We start from the raw sequence: 25194 nt of genomic DNA, 5'->3' as shown, positions 1-25194 counted from the left end.
CAAACAAAAAAAGAATTAACTGCACTTCAAATGTTGTGCAGTTGGGGAATTCCCTGGCGGTCCAGTGGTTAGGACTCTGTGCTTTCACTGCCAAGGGCCCAGGGTTCAATCCCTGGTCGGGGAACTAGGACCCCACAGGCCACATGGCATGACCCTCCCCCCTAAAAAAAGAAAAAATGTTGAGCAGTTGATTACTCACCTGCCCACCCCCATATCCTTGGACCAAAAGAAGAGATAAAAAGAAAAAGAAAAAAAAAAAAACCTGTAACATTAAATTGATGTGTCTTGTCCGGAAAGAATAAGATTACATACTAGTAGGGCAAATCTTGGCCATTAGCAGTTTTCGGGGTGCGTCATGAAGACTGGGCTGCCCTCCCCTCTATGTTCACGAGAATCATGCTGTTTTCTCTCTATTGCACCCGGGCAGGGGGCTCTGTTCCTACAGGCACTGAATAAATACTGTTAAACAAAATAATGGATGAAAACACTAGACATAGCGCCTGGAACAGAGCGACTGCTTAGCGATAATGATTGCTCTCAACAAATACGCTGATGGTAGTTACAACAGGCCAGACGCTGCTGGGGGCTTTATTCACCCGTGCAGGAATCTCACGGAATCCTCACCACCTACCTGTCAGAGTGGCTCTAATATTTTTCAAGGCACACGCAGGCCACATATGACCCCTCACTGCCTGTCTGTCTGACCTGGTCAACACAGCAGTACAAACCCTTGCTATGGTTCCTCGTGCAAAAGACTATTTCAGGCACACACACACAAAATATCCCAAATAACCATAATAAGCACCTCCATGTCCACCACCGTCCAGCTGAAGAAATATAACTTTTCAAATATAACTGGAACCCTCTGTGTACTTACCCTTCTCCAAGTCCTTCCCTTCCCTCCCAGAAGTAATCACCATCCTTAAGGAGGTGTTGTTGTATAAATAGCATCAAAGGTTAAATGTTGATGCTATACAAAGGTTAAGTGTTGTATGAATAGCATCACCTCTCTGACCTTCGCAGCTTGCTTTTGTCCTCACCAGCTCACCCCTGTGAGTTCCATCCGTGCGGTTACCCGGAGCTCAGGCTCTTTCTTTTGCAAAGACGTTGAATAGTCTAGTGTATGGACACATTGTTATCTTATGGATGCATTCTTCCGAGCATGGACATTTTATTTTTCTCCACTATCGTGCTCTTCCAAGCAGGGGTGCAGAGAATATTCTTGTACGTGTTGCCCTGTGCTGAGCGGCACACTTCATAGGGCACTGGCCTCAAAGTGGAATTCCTGGGTCGAAAGAAAAACGCGCAGCTAAATTCTTAGATATTGCCACACGGCTCTCCAAGGTGGCTGTATCTGACATCGCCTTTTTAATTTTTATTTTTGAGTCCGCAGGTCTCTTGGAGAGTCTCAAGAAAGCTATAGAGACTTGCACTGTCTGGTATGAAAGCCACTAGCGGTGTGGAGCGCTTTCGCACTTGAAACGTGGCTTGTCCAAACTGAGATGTACCGTGAGTACAAAACAGACCCCGGATTTCAAAGACTTAGCATGAAAAAGAGAATGTAAACTACCCGTTGATGATATTTATATTAATTACATGATGACGTGATAATGTTTTGGATATACAGTCGAGCTCATCATTGGCGGATTCCATATTTGCAAATTTGCCTACCCACTAAAAATGCTCCTGTGACCCCTGAATCTAGAGCACAGCACTTTCGCGGGCATGCGCAGAGCAGCCAACAACGGGAGTCTCTGACACATGTTCCCAGCTAAGGTTGAACGAACTTGCATCCTGTAAACGAGTGTCCTTTTTGCAGTATTGGGCTATTGCTTGGTGATTTTACACTTTCAAACGTCTCCCCAGACATGAAGCCCAAGTGCTGTCTAGTGTCCTAAAGGCTGGGATGGGGCTTATGGAGAAAATGCATTTTAGATAAGCTTCCTTTGGGCATGAGTTACAACACTGTTGGCTGTGAGTTTAATGTCAGTGAGTCAACAATATGCATATTACACAAGGTGCCTGTAAGCAGAAATACACATAAAACAAGGTTATGTATAAATCCATTAACAACAACAGCAACAAAATTGTGACCAAAGTCTGGTAGGCAACTAACCCTGCATTTCCCCCGGGGCAGTGGCTCAGGATCAATTATTCAGTGTTCACTATGCCGTTATAGACCATCACTACCGTGAATAAGGAGAATAAACTATATTGAGTGATGCCAGTAAAAAGAATATACTGTATTGAGTGAACTAAAACATATTAGTTACTTTCACCTTGTTTCTCTTGCACTTTTGTAAAAATGGAAACAGGATTTAGCAGACAACATCCAGGTTTACAGTCCCTGCCAGATCTCTCTAGAAATCTAGAGACAGTGGGCTCAGAATCAGGGCATTCTCCATGTCCACTGGGCTGCAGGCCAAGGGCCTGGCTGCATCTTCTCCCATGTGGACCATCAGCCCCGCTTCCTGCCCGACTCCAGTCTCTCCCCCTAGAGTGAGCCCCCATCACCCCACCTCCGAAGGCATCTTCCTGACACTCAGAGATATCCTTTGTCCCTCAGCTTCTCAATAGCATCCCCTGGCTCCTTGTTCGTTGCCTTTGGGAAGGAATCCAAGCTCCCCAGCCTGGCCTCTGAGCTCTCCCGCAGCTGGCACCGGCCCCATCTTATCTGCTGCTACACCCATCTCACCTAACACCCCAGTCACAAGGAAGGACTCACAGTTCCTAGGGGCACCCTGGATTCTCTCTCCCTCTCCTTGGGAAATGTGCATAGGGTGAGGAGGTTGACGGATGGCCGAGTGAAGGCCGTGTGTCATGACTTCATAAATCCCGTGTGCTTAGCGATAATTATAGCTAGTACTTACTGAATTCTGTGTATTACCAGACCCTGTGCTAATCCTCGCTGCAGTGGGGAGAGGTAGATCCTATTATTAGCTCCGTTTTATAGCTGGGGAAAGGGAGGCTTGCCGAGATTCAATCTCTTGCCCAGTGTCCTGCTGGGGGTCACGGCAGAGTCGGGACTCACACGGGGACAGTTGGGCTCCACGCTTCACACTCTGGGCCTCTCTGCTGGGCTGTGTGTCTGCCGGCCAGGAGCTGGGGACACGTGTGTGTCTAGTATGCTGACTGTTCTTGTTTCCATTCAAATGCAACACGCATTTCCTGGGGCCTGAGGTGAGGCAAAGAGCAGCAGATAGATTCTGTCCTTGCCGGGAGGAATCTGGGAGGAGTCTGGAGGGTGTCGAGTACAGGGATGCAGGCAATTATGAGGCAGGGTGTTACCTGCTCTAACGGAGGTAACTCTGAAAGGTCCTGATGGGACAATGGGTGGAGGAGAAAGAGGCTTCTGAGCAGAAGCCAGTGGTGACTGGGACTCAAACAGAAACAGATTAGTTAAGGGAATTCCCTGGCGGTCCAGTGGTTAAGACTCGTGCTTTCAACTGCCGTGGGCCCGGGGTTTGATCCCGGTCGGGGAACTAAGATCCCACAAGCCAGGCAGGGTGGCTAAAAAAAAACAAAAAGGAAAAGAAAAGAAAAGAAAAAACAGATTAGTTAAATTTAACTATGGAGCACCTGCCCGCTAGGGTGTACCCAACAGGGTTGCAGGTTCTGGGGACACATCAGAGAGCAAAGGGAACAACTCCCCCCCTCAGAGGCAAATCTCAGAGATGGGGAGGGGATGAGTTGTCGCCCAGGGGATGGGTCACTGGCGGGGGGTGGGGGTGCGATGCCTAAAGGGTGTGGTGCTTCTTTTCGGGGTGATGGAAATGTTCTGAAAGTGATCGTGCTGATGGTCACACAACCCTGTGGCGGCACCAAGAGCCCCCAAGTTGTACATTTTAAATGGGCGTGTTGTGGAGTATGGGAATTATATCTCAATAAAGCTCCCGGCAGAGACCTGACGTATTGGACACCCAGATCATTTTAACACCCTCCCCCTCCTGTATGTAACAGAAAGATTTTCAGTCATTATCATGCATCCTTCTTGATTTGTGTCTTTTATTTCTCTTTTTAATTAATAAACTTATTTTTCGGAGCTTTTAGGCTGACAACAAAATTGAGTGGAACGGGCCTTCCCTGGTGGTCCAGTGGTAAAGAATTGCCTTCCAATGCAGGGGACGTGGGTTCGATCCCTGGTCAGGGAACTAAGATCCCACGTGCTGCAGGGCAACAAAGCCTGCACGCCACAACTACTGAGCTTGGGCGCCTCAACTAGAGAGCCCGTGTGCTGCAAACTACAGAGCCCACCTTCTCTGGAACCCATGGACCACAACTACAGAGCCCACACGCCCTGGAGCCTGCATGCCACAACTAGAGAAGAGAAAACCCTCATGCCACAACTAGAGAGAAGCTGGCGCATTGCCATGAAGACCCCATGCGCCTCAACGAAGTTCCCGCATGCTGCCACGAAGACCCGATGCAGCCAAAAATAAATTAAATAAATAAATAATAAATCTTAAAATAAAAATTGAGTGGAAGGTACGGAGATACACCCCCTCACCCCACCCATCATAGCCTCCCTGTTACCAACATCCCCACCAGTGGTACATTTGTTACAATCGATGAACCTATATTGACACCTCATTATCACCCAAAGCCCATAGTTGACATTAGGGCTCACTCCTGGTGTTGTACATTCTATGGGTTTGGACAAACGTATCATGACATGTATCCACCACTACAGTATCATACAGAGTATTTTTGCTGCCCTAAAAATCCTCAGTGCTCCCTGCCATCTCCTGGCAACCCCTGATCTTTTTACAGTCTCCATAGTTTTGTGTTTTCCAGAGTGTCGTATAGTTGGAATCATACAGCGCATAGCCTTTTTAAGATTGGCCTCTTTCACTTAGTTGTATGCATTCAAGATTCCTCCATGTCTTTTCGTGACTTGATAGCTCATTTCTTTTTCGTTTTTAAATTTATTTATTTATTTATTTGTTTTTGGCTGCGTTGGGTCTTTGTTGCTGTGCGCGGGCTTTCTCTAGTTGCGGCGAGCGGGGGCTGCTCTTCATTGAGGTGTGCGGGCTTCTCATTGCGGTGGCTTCTCTTGTTGCGGAGCACAGGCTCGTGGCACGCGGGCTCAGTAGTTGTGGCTCGCGGGCTCAGTAGTTGTGACTTACGAGCTCTAGAGTGCAGGCTCAGTAGTTGTGGCGCATGGGCTTAGTTGCTCCGTGGCATGTGGGATCTTCGCGGACCAGGGCTTGAACCTGTGTCCCCTGCATTGGCAGGCAGATTCTTAACCACTGAGCCACCAGGGAAGCCCCCTCATTTCTTTTTATCACTGAGTAATCTTCCGTTGTGTGGATGTAGCACAGTTTATTTATCCATTCATCTCCTAACAGACACCTTGGTTGCTTCCAACTTTGGGCAGTTATACATAAAGCTGCTATAAACATCCATGTGCCGGTTTTTGTGTACGTGAGTTTTTGACTTATTTGAGTGGATATCAAGGAGCACAATTGCTGGATCATATGGTAAGATGATGTTAAGTTTTGTAAGAAACTCTCCCATATATAACAAATAATTTATCATCCTTTTCTGGATTTGTTACATTTGAAATGTATATGTGTGTATTTAAATATATGTATTTATTTATTTTTGGCTGCGTTGGGTTTTCGTTGCTGTGTGTGGGCTTTCTCTAGTTGTGCTGAGAGGGGGCTACTCTTCGTCGCAGTGCACGGGCTTCTCATTGCGGTGGCTTCTCTGGTTGCGGAGCACGGGCTCTACGTGCGCTGTCTTCAGTAGTTGTGGCTCGTGGGCTCAGTAGTTGTGGCTCACAGGGTCTAGAGCTTAGGCTCAGTAGTTGTGGCACATGGGCTTCGTTACTCCGCAGCATGTGGGATCTTCCCGAACCAGGGAATGCGTCCCCTGCATTGGCAGGTGGATTCCCAACCACTGCGCCACCAGGGAAGCCCTAAGTATATGTATTTAAAACGTCATGGTAACATTTGCAGCAAATGCTCAGAACTTAGACCAACAAAAGATATTTTGCAGGGAAGCCCTGACCTTGTTTTACCACTGACCTTGTTTGCAATCGCCCGTGTGTGGTAAAAGTGAAAAGCAGACCAAACCTTTAATGGGTTTTATTCTTGCTTTTATATCTTCTGGGTGCAATATCCCCTCACTACCTGCATCTAGGGCAGAACCCTTCCACAGCCCCCACCACGGAATGGCACTGAGGGGAGATTCCATTTGACACCAAGTGGATAGGCAGAAATTAGGAAGTAGGGAAATGGGGACCCTTAGGCAGCGCTGGGGGTGTGTGTAGACTGGTGTGTCCTTCGGGGGAGCGAGAGGGAAGACATTCCCAAGTGTGAGGACTCCCCTTCTGGTGAACACCCTGTGCTGGTAGCCTTCCGTTTGTCCATCTCTCTCCTCTCTGTCTGGGTCATTCCTGCTGACTGTGTTACCTGGGCTGCATCTGACTTCTTCTTGGGTTCAGCCACTGGAAGGTGTCAGCAGGCTGTCGGCCAGAGGTGGGAGGAGTGCAGGACATGTGTTAGGGCTCCCAGGTCCCTCCTGGCCAGGCTGCCAGCGTGACAGCGGCACTGACCTTGAGCAACTCGCTTCATCTTTCTGAGCCTCAGTTTCTCCCTCTGTCAAGTGGGAGTGAGGCATGTTATAATCCTCCCTTCATTCATGTGTTGGACAATTATTTGCTGTGTATCTCTATCCCCACTTGAAAGACATGGAAAGAGGCTCAGAGAAAGAATTCGTCAGATGATTTAAAAACAACAGCAAAAAGTTAAGCACCTACTGTGTGCTAGGCTGTGCTCTAGGCTCTAGGAACCCAGCGGGAAAACTCAGCCACAGTTTGCACCCTGGAAGATGACACATGTAGGTAGGGATGGTTTATGGGTTGAAGCCCTGACCCCCAACACCTCAGAACATGACCTTATTTGGAAACAGGGTCATTGCAGATGTAATTAGTTAAGAGGAGGTTGTACTGGAGAAGATGGGCCCTAATCCATTACTGCTGGTGCCCTTTCAGTAAGACGGCCAAGTGAAGACAGCAACACATGGAATAACACAATGTGACGAGGAAGGTGGCGATCAAGGTGATGCATCTACAAGCCAAGGAAGTCAAGGATTGTTGGTCAACCACCAGGAGCCAGAAGGAGGCAAGGAAGTCTCCCGTGCAGGCCTCCGAGGGAGCACGGCCCTGCCCACACAGGATCTTGGACTTGCAGCCTCCAGAGCTGTGAGACAGTACATTTCTGTTGTTGTAAGCCACCTGGTTCATGGTACTTTGTTATGGCAGCCCTAGCAAACCAAATACAGATGGATAGACTTGAAGCAATTAAGTAATCAAAGAAACCAACTTACTTTGGCAGTGAGTGCCCTGAAGGAAACAAAACAGAGAGATTGTATTTGTTTTCTGTGCTGGTAACAAATTAGCACAAATGTAGCAGCTTAAAACAGCACCCGCAGGACTTCCCTGGTGGCGAAGTGGTTAAGAATCCACCTGCCAATGCAGGGGACGTGGGTTCGAGCCCTGGTCCGGGAAGATCCCACATGTTGTGGAGCAACTAAGCCCGTTAGCCACCACTACTGAGCCCGCGTGCTGCAACTACTGAAGCCCACACGCCTAGAGCCCGAGCTCCGCAACAAGAGAAGCCACCACAATGAGAAGCCCTCGCACTGGAACGAAGAGTAGCCCCCGCTCGCCGCAACTAGAGAAAGCCCACACGCAGCAACGAAGACCGAATGCAAACACAGCACCTGCTATTAGCTCACAGTTGTGAGTCAGGAGCTTAGGCTGGCTTGACTGGGTTCTCTGCTTGGGTTAGACAAGGAGGTTCCCGCCTCCTTGCTGGCTGTGGGCAGAATCCGCTCTGTTTTCAGAGGCTGTCTGCATTCCTTGTCGTGGGATCCCCTCCACCTTCCAAGCCAGCAACGGAGAATCTCCCTCCTGTAGAACGCCCCTCATGCTTTGAGTCTCTTTTTGCAGGAGGAGCCCCATCTCTTTTGGAGGGTCACATGATGAGGCAGGCCCACAGAAGACCCAGTTCCTATCTGAGATTTGGAACCTTCATTCCAGCTGCACTGTCCCTTCACAGCAGCACCTAAATCAGCGTCTGACTGAATAATTGGGAAGAGGTGTGTATTCACCCAGGGAGCAGGGATCTTGGGGCCCTCTTACCTGGGCCTATGACAGGGGATCGCTAGAGAAACATGGGATGTAGGGTGGGCCTCCTGGAGGAGGGGTGAGGGGGTCATCCCAGGCAAACAGGCTCGCCCGTCCCAGGCCACGAGGTGAGATAGCTGATCTGTGCCAGGAACCAGCAGAGTTGTTGAGATGAAACCAGAAAACGCGTGTGAAGTGCCTGACACCAGCGAATGGGCAAGGTAATAAATAGTAGCTACACTTATCCCATTATTAGAAGTCTGGAGGCCGCCCAGCTCTGTCTCTCTCTCTCTCTCTCTCTCTCTCTCTCTCTCTCTCTCTCTCTGGCCCTCCCTCTCCCGGTGACCTTGGGTGTGTCATGTCCCTGATTCCACATCGGGGTCCACCAACACCCCCCTCCCTCCTTGAGACGAAAGAGCTGGTTCGGGAGGAGGGCAAAGGAGGGCAGCTGGGGCTCGCACAGCCGGGTGAGTGGCAGCAAATATTTATGGAGGCGTTCGGTGCCAGGCACAGTGCTGGGCGTGGCGAGATAAGGGGCTGTGGAGGGTGGGGACTTGGCCTCGGAGGCTGAATTCCAAACTGCCCGCCCAGGGGGCCAGGAACAGGGGGTAGAAACCGCTGTGGGGCTGGTGCCTGGGAAAGGTGGGTGTGGCTCTGCGTGGCTGGATGTCCACGGGCAGGTGGCCGTCCCCTTGGAGCCTCAGAGCCCCTCACGTGCTCAGGTCCCTAGCTCCTCTGGACCAAGTCTTCAAACCCTCCTCAAAAGCCCTCCTCGGTCACCCAGCTGAAGTCACATCTCCCATCACACGCTGGCCAGAAATTCCTGCTTGTTGCTCAGTACTGCTGCTCTCTCTCTATTTTTAGTTTTGGTTTTATTTTTTTACTGACGTATAGTTGATTTACAATGCTGTGTTAGTTTCAGGTGTACAACAAAGTGCTTCAGTTACACACACACACACACACACACACACACATCTATTCTTTTTCAGATTCTTTTCCCTTATAGGTTATTACAAGATATTGAGCTCCCTGTGCTTGCTTCACTAGCTCTTGATGGCACCTGGCATCCAAACACAGGTGGGCTTCAAGGAAATACATAATGTGACATTGGACTATAATATAAACTATATGAGATAATGTTGTAGTTGACTATCACCCAAAGTATAAAAGAAACGTCTGTGAATCCATACGGATACAAATAAATGATCGGGAATTCCCTGGCGGTCCAGGGGTTAGGGCTCCGAGCTTCCCCTGCAGGGGAGATAGGTTCCATCCCTGGCTGGGGAACTAAGGTCCCGCAAGATGCGTGGCGTGGCCAAAACAAAACAAAACACACACAGAAAACAAACAAATGATTGAATAGATAAATAAACAGGGTAAGGAGAAGGGACAGAATTCGCCAAAAGTGTATCTGGATACTTCCCCTCCCCTCCATGTGGGCTGCAGCTCAGCGACTTGCCTACACAGAGTAAGAGTCTGGAACGGGGAAGGGGCCACTGCACAGCGTGGAAACCACCAGGTGAGGCAGGTTAACATCTTCAGTGATAGTCACGTGGGTAAGGCGCAGCCCGGGAGCGCTGGGCACGTGGGCGTGGCCTTTCTTCCAGGGATTCCTCAAAATGGTCGGGATCATGAAAGACCAAGACAAGCCTGAAAGGTGACCACAGACCAGTGGAGATTCAGGAGGCAGGAAGTAAGGCCACGGTGGTGTCCTGGGTGGGATCCTGGGACAGAAAGCTATTAGGGACAGTGAGTAAAATCTGAGGAAAGGGTTGCATCTGCCAGTATTGGTTTCTTGGTTTGGGATGGTAGGGACATGATAACATTTGGGGAACCTGGGTCAGGGGCACACAGGACGGCTCTGACCATCGTAGCAACTTCTCTGTAAATCTAAAAACGATTCTAAAAGAAAAAGGTTGTTGAAGGAGAAAGGCAGGCAGGCATAAGAGGACCTCTGCTCCCACTCTCCACCAGTCTGTCCTCCAAACAGAAGCCAGAGGGAATCTGTTAAATCAGGAGAGGAATTTGTGCTACTCAGGTGTTCTGTATCTCTCAGAATTCATCAGATGGTAAGGTCTCAGGCATGCATTTCACGGAATTTAAATTTTATCAAGGACAAGAAGGTTCAATAAATATTTGATATCTTGTTATGTTATTCGTGCTGAAGTATTTAGGGGTGATGTGGTCTAATGTTTGCAAATTGCTTTGAAATGAATTTTTAAAGGATAGACGGATGGGGACCATCTGTATTTCCACTCAGTTTTTCTGTGAACCTAAAACGGCTCTAGATAGTAAAATTTATTTATTTTAAAAAGGTGGAGGACTTCCCTTGTGGCACAGTGGTTAAGAATCTGCCTGTCAATGCAGGGGACACGGGTTAGATCCCTGGTCCAGGAAGATCCCACATGCCATCGAGCAACTAAGCCCGTGCGCCACAACTACTGAGCCTGCACTCTAGAGCCCATGAGCCACAACTACTGAAGCCCGCGCGCCTAGAGCCTGTGCTCTGCAACAAGAGAAGCCACTGCAATGAGAAGCCCGCGCACCGCAACGAAGAGTATCCCCCACTCGATGCAACTAGAGAAAGCCCACGCACAGCAACTGAGACCCGACACAGCCAAAAATAAAAATTTAAAAAATTTAAAAAAGAGTTTGCATGCCACAACTAAGACCTGGCACAACCCAATAAATAAATAAATATTAAAAAAAAAAAAGGGGGAAAAGGCAAGTCAAATTATGCCAGCCTCTTGATGAATCCCTTTGGGGCTCTGTCTGCATTTCTTTGTTTTTGTTTTTGTTTTTTTTAAGATTTTTTTGGTGTGGACAATTTATTTTTTAAGTCTTTATTGAATCTGTTACAATATTGCTTCTGTTTTATGTTTTGTTTTATTTGGCCGTGTGACATGTGGGATCTTAGCTCCCCAACCAGGGATTGAACTTGCACCCCCTGCATTGGAAGGCAACGTTTTAAACCACTGGACCGCCAGGGAAGTCCCTCTGTCTGCATTTCATTTGGAGAAGAAACCAGAGTCTTTGCGAGTTGCTACTGGATCTGGACCCCCATCCCCCCCTCCACTCAGGCTGGCCTCTCTGCCCCCTGAACATGCTGGTCACATTCCCACCTCAGGACCTGTGCATGCACTGTGCACCTCCCCTGGGACACATCCCCAGTTACCTGCGAGGCTCCCCGCTTCGGCTCCTGTTTGGACAGGCCTGCAGTTCCCACCCGACCCCCACCTTGTCCTGCATCACCCTGCTCCATAGCATCATCCCCTCCCAAGATGCTTCATCACTTACTTGCTCACTGTGTTTTCATATCTGTCTCCGCCCACCAGGATGGATGCCCCACGTGGGGAGAGATTTCTGTCTGTTTCATCAGCCGGTGGACGATCAACACCTAGGACGGTGCCCAGCCCAGAGTGGGAGTTCGGTAAGTATTTGTTGAATTGATGTCCTAAGTATATTTGTTTATCTGCATCCCCTACCAGAATGTAACCTTGTTTGCTTGTCCACTGATGTGTCTCCTACCTGTAAGCACATGTTGCTCAATGAATGAATGAATGAATGAATGATGAGTGAACAAGGTTAGGGTGAATCCTTGTATAAGGGGTTAAGAGCACAGGCTTTGGCATGGATAACAACCCAGACTTTGATTGTGTCTGAAATTGGGGAGGGAAGATGCCGTCTTGCGGGACTGACCCCTTCATCTGTGGGATCTGACGTCATCCGCAGGTAGACAGTGTCAGAACTGAACCGAACTGTAGACACCCAGCTTTGCTGCAGAGCTGCTTGATGTGTGACCAAATGTCACACACACATTTGGTGACCGGAAGTGTCAGAGGTGAAGTAGTCCATGAGTAGTGTTGTAGGAGAGTAGAGAAGAAAAACAGAAGAGTTTTTCTTTGCATACCTGGAGTAGTCATATTCATAGGGCCAGAAAGTAGAAGGGTGGTTGCCGGGGGCCGGATGGAGGGGGAACAGAGAGTTATTATTGTTTAATGGGGACAGAGTTTCAGTTGGGGACAATGAAAATGTTCTGGAGATGGAGGATGGTAATGGTTACAGGACAATAGGAGTGTCCTTAGTGCCACTGAACTGTACACATAAATGGTTAAAAAAGGTAAATTTTATGTTATGTTTTACCTCAATAAACAAAGAACTGGAAAATGAAAAAAAAAAAAAAGAAGAGCACAGGCTTTGGGACCACAATGCCCGGGGTCTTATCCAGATCTGCTACTTACTAGCCGTGTGACCTTGGGCAAGTCATTTCACATCTCTGTACTTGAGTTTCCTTCTCAGGAAAATGGAGCCCCCTTGGGAAGCCCTCATGCATTGCTGGTGGGATGGTAAGTGGAAAATAGTCTGACAGTTTCTTAAAAAGTTCATTGTAACCTTCCCACACACTATGGCAATTCCGCTCCTGGGAATCTGCCCAAGAGAAACAGAAGCATACGTCTACGGGAAGACTTGTACACACATGTTCATAGCAGCACTATATATAACAGCCAAAGAGTAGATACAGCCCAAACCCCCATTAACGATGAACTGATAAAAAAAAATGCGGTCTGTCCATATAATGGAATATTATTCAGCCGTAAAAGTAATGACGTGCTGTTACAATTTACAACATGGATGGACCTTGAAGACATTACGTGAAAGAGGCCAGATACAAAAGGCCACATATTGTATGATCCATGTCTATGAAATGTCCAGAAAAGGCAAATCTCCAGAAAGTACTTTAGCGGCTGCCCGGAACTGCAGGTGGAAACGGGACGTGACGATTAATGAGCACAAGAGATCTTACTGGGGTGATGGAAATGTTCTAAAATTGGATTGTGGTGATAGCTGCACAGTCCTGTGAATTTACTAAAAATCATTGAATGGGACACTTAAAATGAGCGAATTCTGTGGAATGTAAGTGATACCTCAACAAAGCTGCTTAAGAAGAAGAAAACAGAGCTCATAATAGTATCTATCTAATGATGCGAAGATTAAGTGAGCTAATCCACGTAAATCCCCTCAGAAAGAGATGTAGGGTAAATGCTCAAGAAATGTATTTTGTATTATTATTAACAAGTGTGTTGAGATCGTCCGTGTAAGATGCTCACCACAGGGAAAGACAAGCAATAGGGTTAGATTCATGAACGCCACTACTATTGCTTCATAATAATACAAATTACTTGGTTATTTTACCATTTCCTGTGCCTGTCCCACATACGTGGGCCTCAGTTTTCTTATCTGCAAAATGGGAGAACTGGGCTCCATCTCTAAGGCCCTTTTCTTGCCATAAGTTCTGTATTTTGTTCTAGGAATGTTTCTCTTCGGATGTGGCATGTCAAGGTTGCGGAAGCGTATGGGGTGGGGGAAGGTGGTGGGCAAATCTGTAGTGGCAGGGGTTGCCTTGGGGCTTGGAGACCAGGATGTGTGTGTGTGTGCGGGGGGAGCTGGAAAGGTGGGTTGTGTGGCTGGGAGCTGATTGTGAAGGTCACATGGGCCTGATGTTGGGTTCAGGGCATGGAGCTGGTCCAGCCTAGGTTCAAATCCTGCGTCCACCAGTTCCTAGCTATGGGATTTTGGACAAGAGACTTCCGCTCTGAGCGCTGTTTCCACCTCTGGAAAATGGTGAGGATGTTTCCCATCAAGAACTAGGATTCCCTGAGATCATATTTATGGCAACCTGGGAGAATAATAATAACAAAGCAACAACAGCAAAGACTTCCTCCCAGGTGCCAACCATCGTCTTCAGCTCTTTCCACAAAGTAACCTTTTTTTTTTTTGGCTGCGCTGCCCGGCTTGTGGGATCTTAGTTCCCCGATCAGAGATCAAACCTGGGACCTCGGCAGTGAGACTGCGGAGTCCTAACCACTGGATCGCCAGGGAATTCCCCAAAGTAGCCCTTTAATACGAAGGACTCAATTCATATTAGTGATCACAGAAGTAGGACAAGTGCCTTCTTAGCTTTAATCCTCAGTTTGCCCCTTCTATAAATGGGGCTGTATATACGTCTCCCTCAATGAGTTCTGTCCATGAGATTGTGCTGAAAAGTTTTCTGGCCCACATTGGGATGTGGTAATAGGGAGGCACTGAAGGTTCCTGGGTGTGGGGGGAGGTGGCTGGCCTGTGAAGAAAGCATAGCCCAGCCCCCCCTTCTCCCCAACACCCAAGGTTAAGTTACAGCTTCCTGTAGGATCTAGTGCATTGGAGAACTCGGCTCATTTGGAAACCCTAATTTATTTGTGCCAATATTTGATTCTTATCCGTCTTCCCCACTGGTCTGTAAGCTCCGTGAGGGCAGGTGCTCAGCTGGTCTTTGCCCCCAGCATCCAGCACTGGGTGGTAGTGAACACAGGGCTGATCAAACAGGCTAGCACGTGTTGAGTGCTTCCTACGTGCCAGGCACCGTTCCAAGGGCTCGGCTAAGATGTGTCTCGTTACCTCTTGGACAGAGGGAATTCTGCAAAGCTCTGGGTGGTCATCATCTCCCCTCCCTGACTCTCAGCGGCCCTCTTTCCAGCTTCCCGCCCGCCCTCCCTCTGCCTGTGTTTCATCACACCAGGGAAGCAAACTTCCCTCCTGAGCCTCCAAGACAACTCGGTTTGTTGCCCTGGGAAACAAGCATGATGTCACCCCTCTCTGGCCTGGCCTTACAGGTGTCAGGATACCTAAGTAGTTAGTGTCGTTATCTGCATAGAGCAAGGGAGAGCTGGGGAAGGCAGGATGTCAACGAGAGGAAAGAGAAGTTTAAGGAGGATTGGCTTGGAGACATCCTCCCCCCCCCGCCCCCGCCCCACTACTAGGACCTAAACAAATGGGTTAAACACACACACACACACCCCTGGGAGGATATGTAGAAAACGACGCTCCCCAACCCACCACCAATTCCTTGCGGTTTCTCAAACATGTAGCACCCAACCACCTCACACACGGCCTTTGCCCCTGCTCTTCCCGCCCCTCCACCTGGTTCTTTGAAGGTCAAAGGTCAGATGTCATCTCCCCAGAGGCCCCGCCCTCCCCACAGGCTCCCTTTTCACAGTGCCCTGTAGTTTTCTTGGAAGCCCTTACCAATACCTGATGTTATGTTGCAGATTGGTTTATTACCTAGGGCAGCAAGGTCCAGTGGAACTTTTTGCGATGTGGAATGTTCTAGATCTGTGCTGTCCAACAGCGTAGCCACCAGCCACAGGGGGATACTGGGCACTTGAAACAGTGTGACCGAGGAACTGAACTTTTAATCTTATTTCATTTTAATTATTTTAATGTAAATGTATTGATATTATTCTCAACTGGGAACAGCCGCCTGGGGCTAGTAGCTAAACCGTATCAGGCTGTGCAGAGCTACAATTCCAGCCCCTCACAGTGTGGCTTTCTGTGGGGCCTAGCACTGCGTCTGGTAAATGATGAATGAACACAAGCAGGGATTCCACGTAGGGATCCCTGAAGATGCCCAGGGCAGATGGCAGCTTGCCTTCTTCCACTCCTGTTTCTTGTGAGTTTCCTGCTTGGCTGAGAGCCCCATGGTCCCTGATGTGCTTATCTGCATCCTTCCCGCTCTGAACCCAAGCTCCGAGCCTGGTGGACACATCCCTGCTCACCCAGATGCCCTCAGCCAGCCCTCACTCCCACAGACAGCCCCACTCTCTCCAGTTCCACGAACTCACATTTATTCACAGACAGACAAAGGGACAGGGACAGACCTTTGCTCACTGGGGACCCCCCATAGGGTCTGGCAGTTCCAAAGAGGTGATGGTGTCCAGTGTGTGTAACAGGGGACAGCCAGGCCGGGGGCCCCCGCCTCAGTGTCCATCCCTCTGGCCAGTGTCCCCCACCTCCTGAATCAGCGTCCTGCCTTCAGAAGTGGGGTGAGCAGTTTCTAACCAGCATCAGGGGGGTCTGGGGGTGGGCGATGGGGAGGGAGGGGCGGCCCAGCCTCCTCCCTCCTTAGTGTTGAGGGCTAGAAGGGGAGGGGTGGGTACACAGAGGAGGTTCCTCTCCTTCAACTTCCCTCCTTCATATTGCAAACCGGGAGGTCAAACGGAGGGGCTGAGGATGGGTGTGTGGGTCAGGAGGCCAGGCCCCCCAATCCGCGCAGGTGAGCCTTGCTGTCAATCTCTTCTTCCTCCATCTCGAAGGCTGAGTGGTCTTGGCTGTCAAAACAGGAGGCGCTGAGGAAGACGGGGGGTGCCGGCGGCGGCCGAGGTGGGGTCCCCGGGGAGGGCGGCTCCTCCTTGATGTGTGCGATGGGCAGCGGAAGCCCTTCCTCCTCCTGGCCAGCGGGGGGCGGCGGGGGCGGCGGGGGCGACGGCGGGGCCTGGGCCTGGAGCGCCTGCTGCGCGGCGGCGGCCCTCTCCAGCTCAGCACGGTGGCAGCGTTGGTGGCGCAGGAGGCTATAGGCGCGCGAGAAGCGCCGCGAGCAGTGCGGGCACGGGTGCGGGGCCGGACCGCCCGCGTGGACCTGCGCGTGGCGGGCCAGGTCGGCCAGCCGCTTGAACTCCCGCTGGCAGCGCACGCACTGGAAGGGCCGCGCCCCAGAGTGGGTTACCCCGTGCTGCCGCAAGTGCGCACGGCGCCGGAAACCTTTGCCGCACTCGGGGCACCAGAATCGGGGCTCCCCGGCGGGGGGCCGGGCCGGGGCGGCATCCCCTCCGTTCTGCCCGCCTTCTCCACCCTCCGAGGCGCCCCCACACTCTGCCCCTTCGCCCCCCTCGGGCCCCTTCCCTGAGGTCCGTCCGCCCGACACCTTGTCGTCCTTCTTGCCCGCAGCGGGCAGCGGGGCCAGGAGGCTGAGCGCGCCGTGGACGCGACGGTGCTGGCGGAGGTAGGAGGCGAGGCGGAAGGCCAGGCCACAGTCCGTGCACACGAAGGGGCGGTCGGTGGAGTGGACCAGCCGGTGGCGGGACAGCGACCAGGGCCTGGCGAAGGCCTTGAGGCAGATGGAGCACTGGTGGCGCTTGGGGCGGGGCGGGGGCCCCCCTTCGCCCTCCTGTTCGCCCTCGGGGCGCAGGCACGGGTGCGCTTTGAGCTCGCCCTTGGTGGCGAAAGCTTCACGGCAGCGGAGGCACAGCAGCGTCCAGTCGGCCTGGAGCAGGACCTGCTTCTCCTCCTGCCGTCCGGCCGCCAGCGCCAGCTCGGCCCTCAGCTCCGCCGCCCCGGCCTCGGCCTCCTCCTCCTCCGACTCGCGGGGCTCCGCGCTCGTGGCGGCCGCCAGCGTGGCCGGCTCCCCCGCGGACCACGTCTCGGGCCGCGCCGCCGCCTCCGCCTCCTCCTCCGCGGCGCCCGCTGCTGCAGAGGTGGGCTGCTCGGCGCCCTTGTCCTGTGGGCTCCAGCCGGACCCGGCCGCCTCCTTGGCTGCCCTCTCGATGGCCAGCTCGACCCCGCCGCCCGCGTGCTCCTGGGCCAGGTGGCGCCTGAGCTGGGCAGGCTCAGGGAAGGTGCGGGGGCAGGCGGCGCAGCGCAGCGGGGGCTGCGGCCCGTGGCCACGCAGGTGGCGCGAGAGGTGGGCAGGCCGGCGGAAGGCCTTGGGGCATAGGGGGCAGGCATGGGGCCGCAGGCCCGAGTGGCTCAGCCGGTGCCGGGAGAGGTAGTAGGGGAAGCGGAAGAGGCGGCCACAGGTGGGGCAGGGCAGGGGCGCCCGAGGAGCTCCAGCGCCCCCCCTGCCACGGCCTCGGCCCCTACCACGGCCTCGGCCACGACCCCGGCCCCGGCCACGGTGAGGTGGGCTGCCCTGGGCTGGTGGAGGAGGCTGAGGATCCATGCCTGTAAAGAGATAGGGAAGAGGTGGAGATTTGGGGAGGCAGGGGGGTGCAGAGAGAGACAAGGAGACAGACAAGGAGACACAGAGAGGGTCAGATATTTAGCCGGGCAAGGGAAGGCGAGACAGACGAAAAAGGCCGAGATGAGAGGCAGAGACCAGTAGAAACAGGATGGTGAGAGGCAGAAAGCAGGAGAGAGAGATGGGGACACCCAGCAGAGACAGAGATGAAGAGAAAACAAAGAGATTTAGGCAGAGATGGTGCAAACACAGAGATCAGAGGAACCATGGCAGGGTGGAGGGAGGGAGAACAAGACAGAGACAGTAGAAGAGACAGAGGCAGACAAAGTCAGTGAACTGCTTTTCCTCCAGGGGCCCCACTGGAACGTATGGGGAGGGGCTGGGAAACAGCCCTTGGTGCCGGAGCGGAGGGGGTGGGATTCAAAATCGGGAGGCCCCGGAAATGGAGTGTGGGTGCCCAGTCGCCAGAGTCTGGGAGAGGCCGGGAGTAGGAGGGCTCAGACTCTTGGGCAGGGAGGGGGCTAGGGAGGGAGGGGGCGAGATCCCGGGCGCTGAGGTTGGGGGTGTGTGGGGGGTTGGGAGATGACCGGGGTCCAGTCCCTAGACTTCTGTACGTGGTGGGTATGGATTCCTGGGTCCCAGTGGTGGAGAGGGCTGGGGGGAGGGGGCTGAGCCCCCAAGACAAGGGAGAGGAGGGGCTGGGGGCCCAGCTGCTCGAAATCTCCAGCGAGGAGGAGGCTGAGGGCCAGGGCCCTGGACCCCCCCCCCCCACGTCCCCGAGGAAGGCTGCTGGGGGTCTGGAGCCCTAGGTCTCCAAGGGGGGGCCGCGGTCTCCCCGCTGGGCCCAGCCTTTGGTTCCCCGCAGGCATGATCTGCAGAACTGGGGCCGCGGGCCGAGGCCTTGCAGATTTCTGAGCCCGGGGCCTGGGGCTCGCCCCGATGACTGGGCGCCCGGCTCTTACCTCCGCCTCCTTTGCTCCTTTCTTCCGTCCCCGCGGCCGGCCGAGCGCGGATGGTGGTGGCAGGGAGGGAGGGCCCCGAGCGTGGTGGGGGGTGGAGGAGGCTGGGCTCGGTGTCACCGCCTAAGCCTTCCCCCCGGAAACCCGGCTTTTCGTCCGAGCCTGAGAGAGGAAAGACTGGCTGGGAAGCCGGAAGATGGTGGAGGAGGAGACCCAGGGGGCGGAGAGGGGGGCGCGGCTTGGACTCCTGGGTTCTGTAAGGGGAGGGGGCTGGGGCCCCGTCCTCTGGGCTCCCGAGGGAGGAGGGGGCTGGGTCCGGCCCCCCTTCTTCCCCTCCCCAACAGACACACATATTCATTCATTCCTTCAACAAATACACATTTATCAGGTCCTGTCTGTGCCAGGCACTGTGTTGGGCGAGGGGGGTGGCCGGGAAAGGAGATGAATGAGGCAGTGACAGAGGCTTCAGGGAAAGTACCGGCAATCTGGACTAAAACCTGACAGCAGCCTTCACGTGGGTGCCTGAGCAAGCGAGTTTCCCTTCTCTGAGCCTCAGTCTCCTCCTCTGTGATAAACCCCGCGTATATCCACTTGACCCTAAGAGACCACTTACTCATTTTGCAGCATATAGTCACTCGATCCTAAACCACCAATATTAACTGAGCACCTACTATGTTCTAGCTCTGTCCTTGGTGCTGGAGCTGCAGTGGCAAAGACAGAGGCCGCTGGACCCTGTCCATAGGGAGCTCAGGGTCTGGCAGAGGAGGCAGACAAACACAGATCCAATGGCCCTTCTGGAGAGTGTGCTCTAAAGCCAGAAGCAGGATGCAGTGGGATTACAGGGAGCAGAGACAACACTGAGTGAGAGTGATCCCTGAAGGCTTCCTGGAGGCAACGATGTTTCCGCTGAAACCTGCAGGATGAAAGCCGAGGGTTAGGAATGGGAAGCGGGAGGCAAATGGAAATGGGAGAGAAATATACCAACACAGACACTATTCTTCTGATAGTTCTACTCAGAAACATGCCACAAACGGTGTCTGTACCAGGTTAATCGTTGCAGTATTGTGCATGACTTCGAAAGACAGGAAATGAGCTACCTGCCCATCGGTCAGGGATTTGAGTGATAAATCGTGATTGATCTACCCAGCAGAACGCTATGTGTCCATAAAAAAAGAATGAAGAAGTTCACTGTGTAAAAACATGGAAAGGCTCCAAATGATAACGGAGAAAACACGGATGGTGGAGCACAGCCTGCAGCCTGTTCTGTCTGCACTTACCAGCGGGTTGTGTCTGGGAGAACTGGAAGGAGAGAGAAGAAACTGGCAACATTCTAACTCCCAGGACTGAAACTTACTACGCTCTGCCCTTTTGTACTTTTGGAATTTGAAACCACGTGAATGTGTTTCATACTTAACAAAGTAAAGGAAAAAGAAACAAATGATGGGGGATAATAAAAATAAATACAATGAAAATAAATGATAGCTTACTCTTGTAAGTGCTTTACAAATACAAGCCCATTTGTTCCTCCTTACGTTAAGAAGTGTGTAACATTCTCCCATTTCACAGAGCAGTAAAGTGAGGTACTGAGAGGTTTCAAAGTAGTGAGTCTAAGTCTTTGCATTTCACAAAGAGATGGGAGAAATGATGGTGAGGAGCATGATTTTTCAAAACATCTGGTCAATAATACTACATTTTTAAGGACATATACATATAGAGCAGAAGTCTAAACACATCCATGGAAACAATAAGCACCAAATTTGGGGTAGGAGTTACCTTTGAGAAGGGAGAGGCAATCAGATCTTGGAGGGGGGGAGGTCTATGGAGTCAGGTGTACCTCTTATGTTTTAATAAAACTGGTAGTCAATATATGGGTGTGTGTGTGTATACTTTTTATTTGTTGAAATACATGTAACATAAAATTTACTATTTTAACCATTTTGAAGTGTACAACTCAGTGTCATTAAGTACATTCTCGAGGGGAATTCCCTGGCTGTGCAGTGGTTAGGACTCTGCATTTCCACTGCAGGGGGCACGGGTTGGATCCCTGATAGGGGAACTAAGATCCCTCCTGCCATACAGGGCGGCCAAAAGCAAACAAAAAGAAACAAAAATTCACTAGTTCCACTATCTAGTTCCAGAACTTTTTCATCACCCCAAACAGAAACCCGGATCCATTTAATCTGTCATTCCCCATTCCCTTCTCCCCCCATCTCCTGGCAACCAATAATCGTCTTTCTGTCTCTTTGGGTTTGTCTTCTGTGGATATTTCATATCAATTAAGTCATCTAGTATGAGGTCTTTTATGACTGGCTTCTTTCACTTAGCATAATGTTTTCAAGGTTCATCCACACTGTAGCGTGGGGCAGCACTTCGTTCCTTTTTATGGCTGAATAATATTCCACTGTATGGGTATACTGTATTTTGTTTATCCATTCATTTGTTCATGGACCTTGGGTTGTACCTACCTTTTGGCTATTGTGAGCAGTACTGTTATGAACATTTGTTATGTAGAAGTTTTTCTTTTAATGGCTGTTTTCAGTTCTTTTGCGTATATACCTAGGGTGTGTGAGTGTGTTATTATTTTATTATCTATATTTTGAAGCCTTAATATATACTTTTTCCTAAATGAAAGAAACGAATTCAGGAATGAGGTTGAGGGGAAAGAAATTTCAGAGAGATCAGCGTGTTGTATGTGTGTGTAGGCGTGGGCGGAGGTGGGGATCATGTCCTGGGGGAGATTTGGGGCCTTGGATTGGGGCATCAAAGGCGGCCAGTGTGGTGGAGAGAGGCCGGAGCTGCACGAGCAACTATGCCCGGCGTCCTAGTCCAGGCTGAAGGCTGGACGCATTCCGAGTTTACTGAGAAGCCATTGAAAAGGTTTTAAGCTGGAGAGTCACATGATCCGATTAGTGTTTTAGAGAAATTCCTGTGGGACCCGCAAGGAGGCCCGGCCGGATGCAGGGGAGACCAAGGCGGGGAGCAGGAAGGAGGCGGTGCCCGGGTCCAGGTGAGAGATGGGGGGCCTGGGCGGGGCCGGCCTCGGGCAGGGGGCGGGACCTGGCGCTGATTGGCTCAGGGCTGCCCTCCTGGATGCCATTCCCACCGCCTCCACCTCCTCATTGGCTTCCCTGCTTCGGCCCCCCGCCTCCCTCGCGTGCAGTCTCCAGCACCTAGAAATCACATCACTTCGCTCCTGCGAAGTCCTTTGGCTCTCACCTCTTCCTCCCCACCTTCCTCGTCTGCACCCCACGCCCTACCGTCTGAATCCTGGAAGCTCCCTTCACGGATTCCTGTCTTTCTCCCTCTGCTTCACTCTGCTCCATCCACACTGCCCTCTCTGCTCTTTTGGACTCAGGGCCTTTGCACGTGCAGTTCACTGCCTGGAATGTCCTTCTCCTAGCTTTCCATAATTTTTCCCGTACTTCCCTCATTTCTTACAGATCTCCCCAGAGACACCTGTCCCGTTCACGTTACCTAAAACAACCCTCCTGGGAATTCCCTGGCGGTCCAGTGGTTAGGACTCCGCGCTTCCACTGCAGGGGCCATGGGTTCCATCCCTGGTGGCGGAACTAAGATCCCACAAACTGCGCAGTACGGCCAATAAATAAATAAATAAAAATAAAATAGCCTTCCTGACACCCTCTAGTCCTTGCTCTGCCCTAATTTTCAACTTTGTACTTACTGCAAACATTAGGCTACTTTTCCTATTTTGCCTGTTTCCCCTTCCACATGGAATATAAATTCCCAGGGAGTTTATATGCCAGGCTTCGCCTGTGTAACTGCTCTACCCTCAGCAAGCCTCGCATATCAAGCAGTATTTGTGGGTGAATAAAGAGGGACGAAGGGTGAGGAGGAGTGAGGCGAACTCGGGCCTCAGGTTTTGGAGTGGGGGGCGCCCTGGAAGGGGAGAAGACTGACGCGGTGGGGAGATGCGAAGCGCATCACATCAGATGTGAGCGGGCGGTGCGGGTGGCTGGCTCCACCTGTCCGCATGTGAGAGTCTGCTCTGCCCACAGAGGCGTCGGAGTCGCCAGCGTCTGGCTAGTAACTGAGGCTCTGGACCGGTTGAGATCACCCCCAGGGTAAAATCCTCCCCCTCTGCCTTCGAGCCTCAATTAGCACATTGATAAGATGCGGCCACGATTTGGGGACGAGGTCCAGCCCACCACCTGGCACTGAGACACTCGGGAAAGGGTACGAGTCCCTATTGCTACCCTCTCAGAAGAGAAAGGATTGGAGTGGAGGTGAGGTAGGCAGGAGGTCCTTATTCATCACCCCACTGCCTGGCGGCCATCTCCATGACAACCCTGGCACTTTTCCAGGCCCTCAGCTCTGGAGGCCGAGCCAGTCTCCAAGTGGGCAGGTCTTGTCCCTGGGGGCGGCACCTATATCTAAGGAGGCGGGTCTTGTTTTTCCAACGCGAAGGATTTTTCCCCCCCCAAAGGGGTGAGTCTGATCCCCCTTCCTGTGTACTGGTGGCAGAGTGGAGAGGAATGTCTCCAAGGTTGAGCGTTCCCAGGGGCCGACCTGGAGCCTTTTCAAATGGGCAATTGTGGATCTCCAGGCAAAAATGTCTTCCTTGAATGCCAAACTCTTACTTGTTTGCCTCCAAACTTATCTCCCTCCTTTAAATGTTTTTCCTTGTGAAATATAAGACGTATAGATGAAAGGGGCACGATAAAAACGCACAATTTAACAAATAATTATAAAATAATCACCAGATTAGGAAACGGAATGTTGGCAGCCACCCCACAGCCCATAGAAGGTTCCACCATGTCCCATCCCGAATTTAACCCATCCAACTCTACTGTTCTGAGTTTTATGAAAAAAAAAAGTTTTCCTTGCTCTTCTAGATGGCTCACATCCACAAGCATCCTAAACAATATTACAGTTTAGTCTTGCTTGCTTAAATGTTATGGAAATGGAATGGTACTCTATGTACCTGGTTTCTTGCGTCCAGCTTCTTTGTAACTTTCATTCATGTAATTTTGAGCATCTGTACTCATTCGTTCTCTTGCTGTATAGTATTCTATGGCATAATATACCATCATTTATTTATCCACTGTATTGTTGATGAATGTCTTAATCAGTTGGGGCTACTATAACAAAATACCACAGACCAGGTGGCTTATAAGCAATAGAAATTTATTGCTCACACTTCTGGAAGCTGGGAAGTCCAAGATCAAGGTGCCAGCACAGTCACCTTCTGGTCAGGGTCCTCTTCCTTGTTCACAGGCGTTCCTTCTTGCTGTGCCCTTACCTGGTGGAAGGGGCTAGGGGTCTCTCTGATGCCTCTTCTATAAAGGCACTAATCCCATTCATGAGGGCTCCACTCTCTTGACTTAAGCACCTTCCAAAGGCTCCACCTCCAAGTACCATCACATTGGGCCTTAGGATTTCTTTTATTTATTTATTTATGGGCTGCGTTGGGTCTTGGTTGCTACGCGCGGGCTTTCTCCAGTTGCGGCGAGCAGGGTCTACTCTTTGTTGCGGTGCGCAGGCTTCTCATTGCTGTGGCTTCTCTTGTCGTGGAGCATGAGCTATAGGTGCACGGGCTTCAGTAGTTGCAGCATGCGGGCTCAGTAGTTGCGGCGCACAGGCTCTAGAGCACAGGCTCAGTAGTTGTGGCGCACGGGCTTAGTTGCTCCGCGGCATGTGGGATCTTCCCGGACTGGGGCTCGAACCCATGTCCCCTGCATTGGCAGGCGGAGTCTTAACCACTGCGCCACCAGGGAAGTCCCGGCATTAGGATTTCGACATATGAATTTGGGGTGACACAAACATTCAGCCCAAACCAATGGACATTTGAGTTGTTCTGAGTTCAGGGCTGTACATTTTGCTGCTGTGAATGTTCTTATATGAGTCTCCTGGTGCAGGTGAACATGAGTTTCTCTAGGATTCGTGCCTATCTTTGTCATATGGACATCTTCAGCCTTATTAGAGCATGCCAATCTCCCAAGTGTCTCAAATTTAAGAAGCTCAAGATGGAACTCCTGACCCCTCTAGCCTCCACCCGAACTTGTTCTCTCTCCATTTTCTGGTCTTAATACAAAGCAGCACCACGCAACCAGTTCCCAGCCCCGCCCCCATTCCTCCCTTTCCATTACGCAGGCTCACACACAACACACGCTCTCACATTCCACCTCCAGAATCCATCTTGGGCTCACCTAGTTCTGTCCATCCCTCTGCTCCAGGTCCCCACACCCCTCTCCTGGTGGACTGCAGTAGCCTCTGCTACATTCACTGCCCCCTCCAGTCCCTTTTCCACTCAGCAGACAGAGGGACCCTTGGAAAGTAAAAGAGTGGTCACATCCCTTCACACTTACAGTCTT

The 25194-nt window shown here is 51.4% G+C and overlaps 1 protein-coding gene across 1 annotated transcript; it reads right to left on the bottom strand.

Annotated features, from left to right (window-relative positions):
- Positions 1 to 16082: 16082 nt before the first annotated feature.
- Positions 16083 to 19056, bottom strand: ZNF579 (zinc finger protein 579). Its single transcript, XM_022585003.3, has 2 exons — positions 18866 to 19056; positions 16083 to 17887 (listed from the first exon to the last, which is right to left on the bottom strand). Exon 2 carries the CDS (start codon positions 17883 to 17885, stop codon positions 16194 to 16196), a length of 1692 nt encoding a protein of 563 aa, XP_022440711.1. The 5' UTR covers positions 17886 to 17887; positions 18866 to 19056; the 3' UTR covers positions 16083 to 16193.
- Positions 19057 to 25194: the final 6138 nt, after the last annotated feature.

This window comes from Delphinapterus leucas, chromosome 20, assembly GCF_059928025.1.
Source record: "Delphinapterus leucas isolate spDelLeu-1000000601 "Yukka" chromosome 20, BTC_Dleu_Yukka2, whole genome shotgun sequence".
NCBI classification, from domain to species: Eukaryota; Metazoa; Chordata; class Mammalia; order Artiodactyla; family Monodontidae; genus Delphinapterus; species Delphinapterus leucas.
Note: the sequence above shows the minus strand (reverse complement) of the source record. Positions and strands in the feature narration are given on the sequence as shown.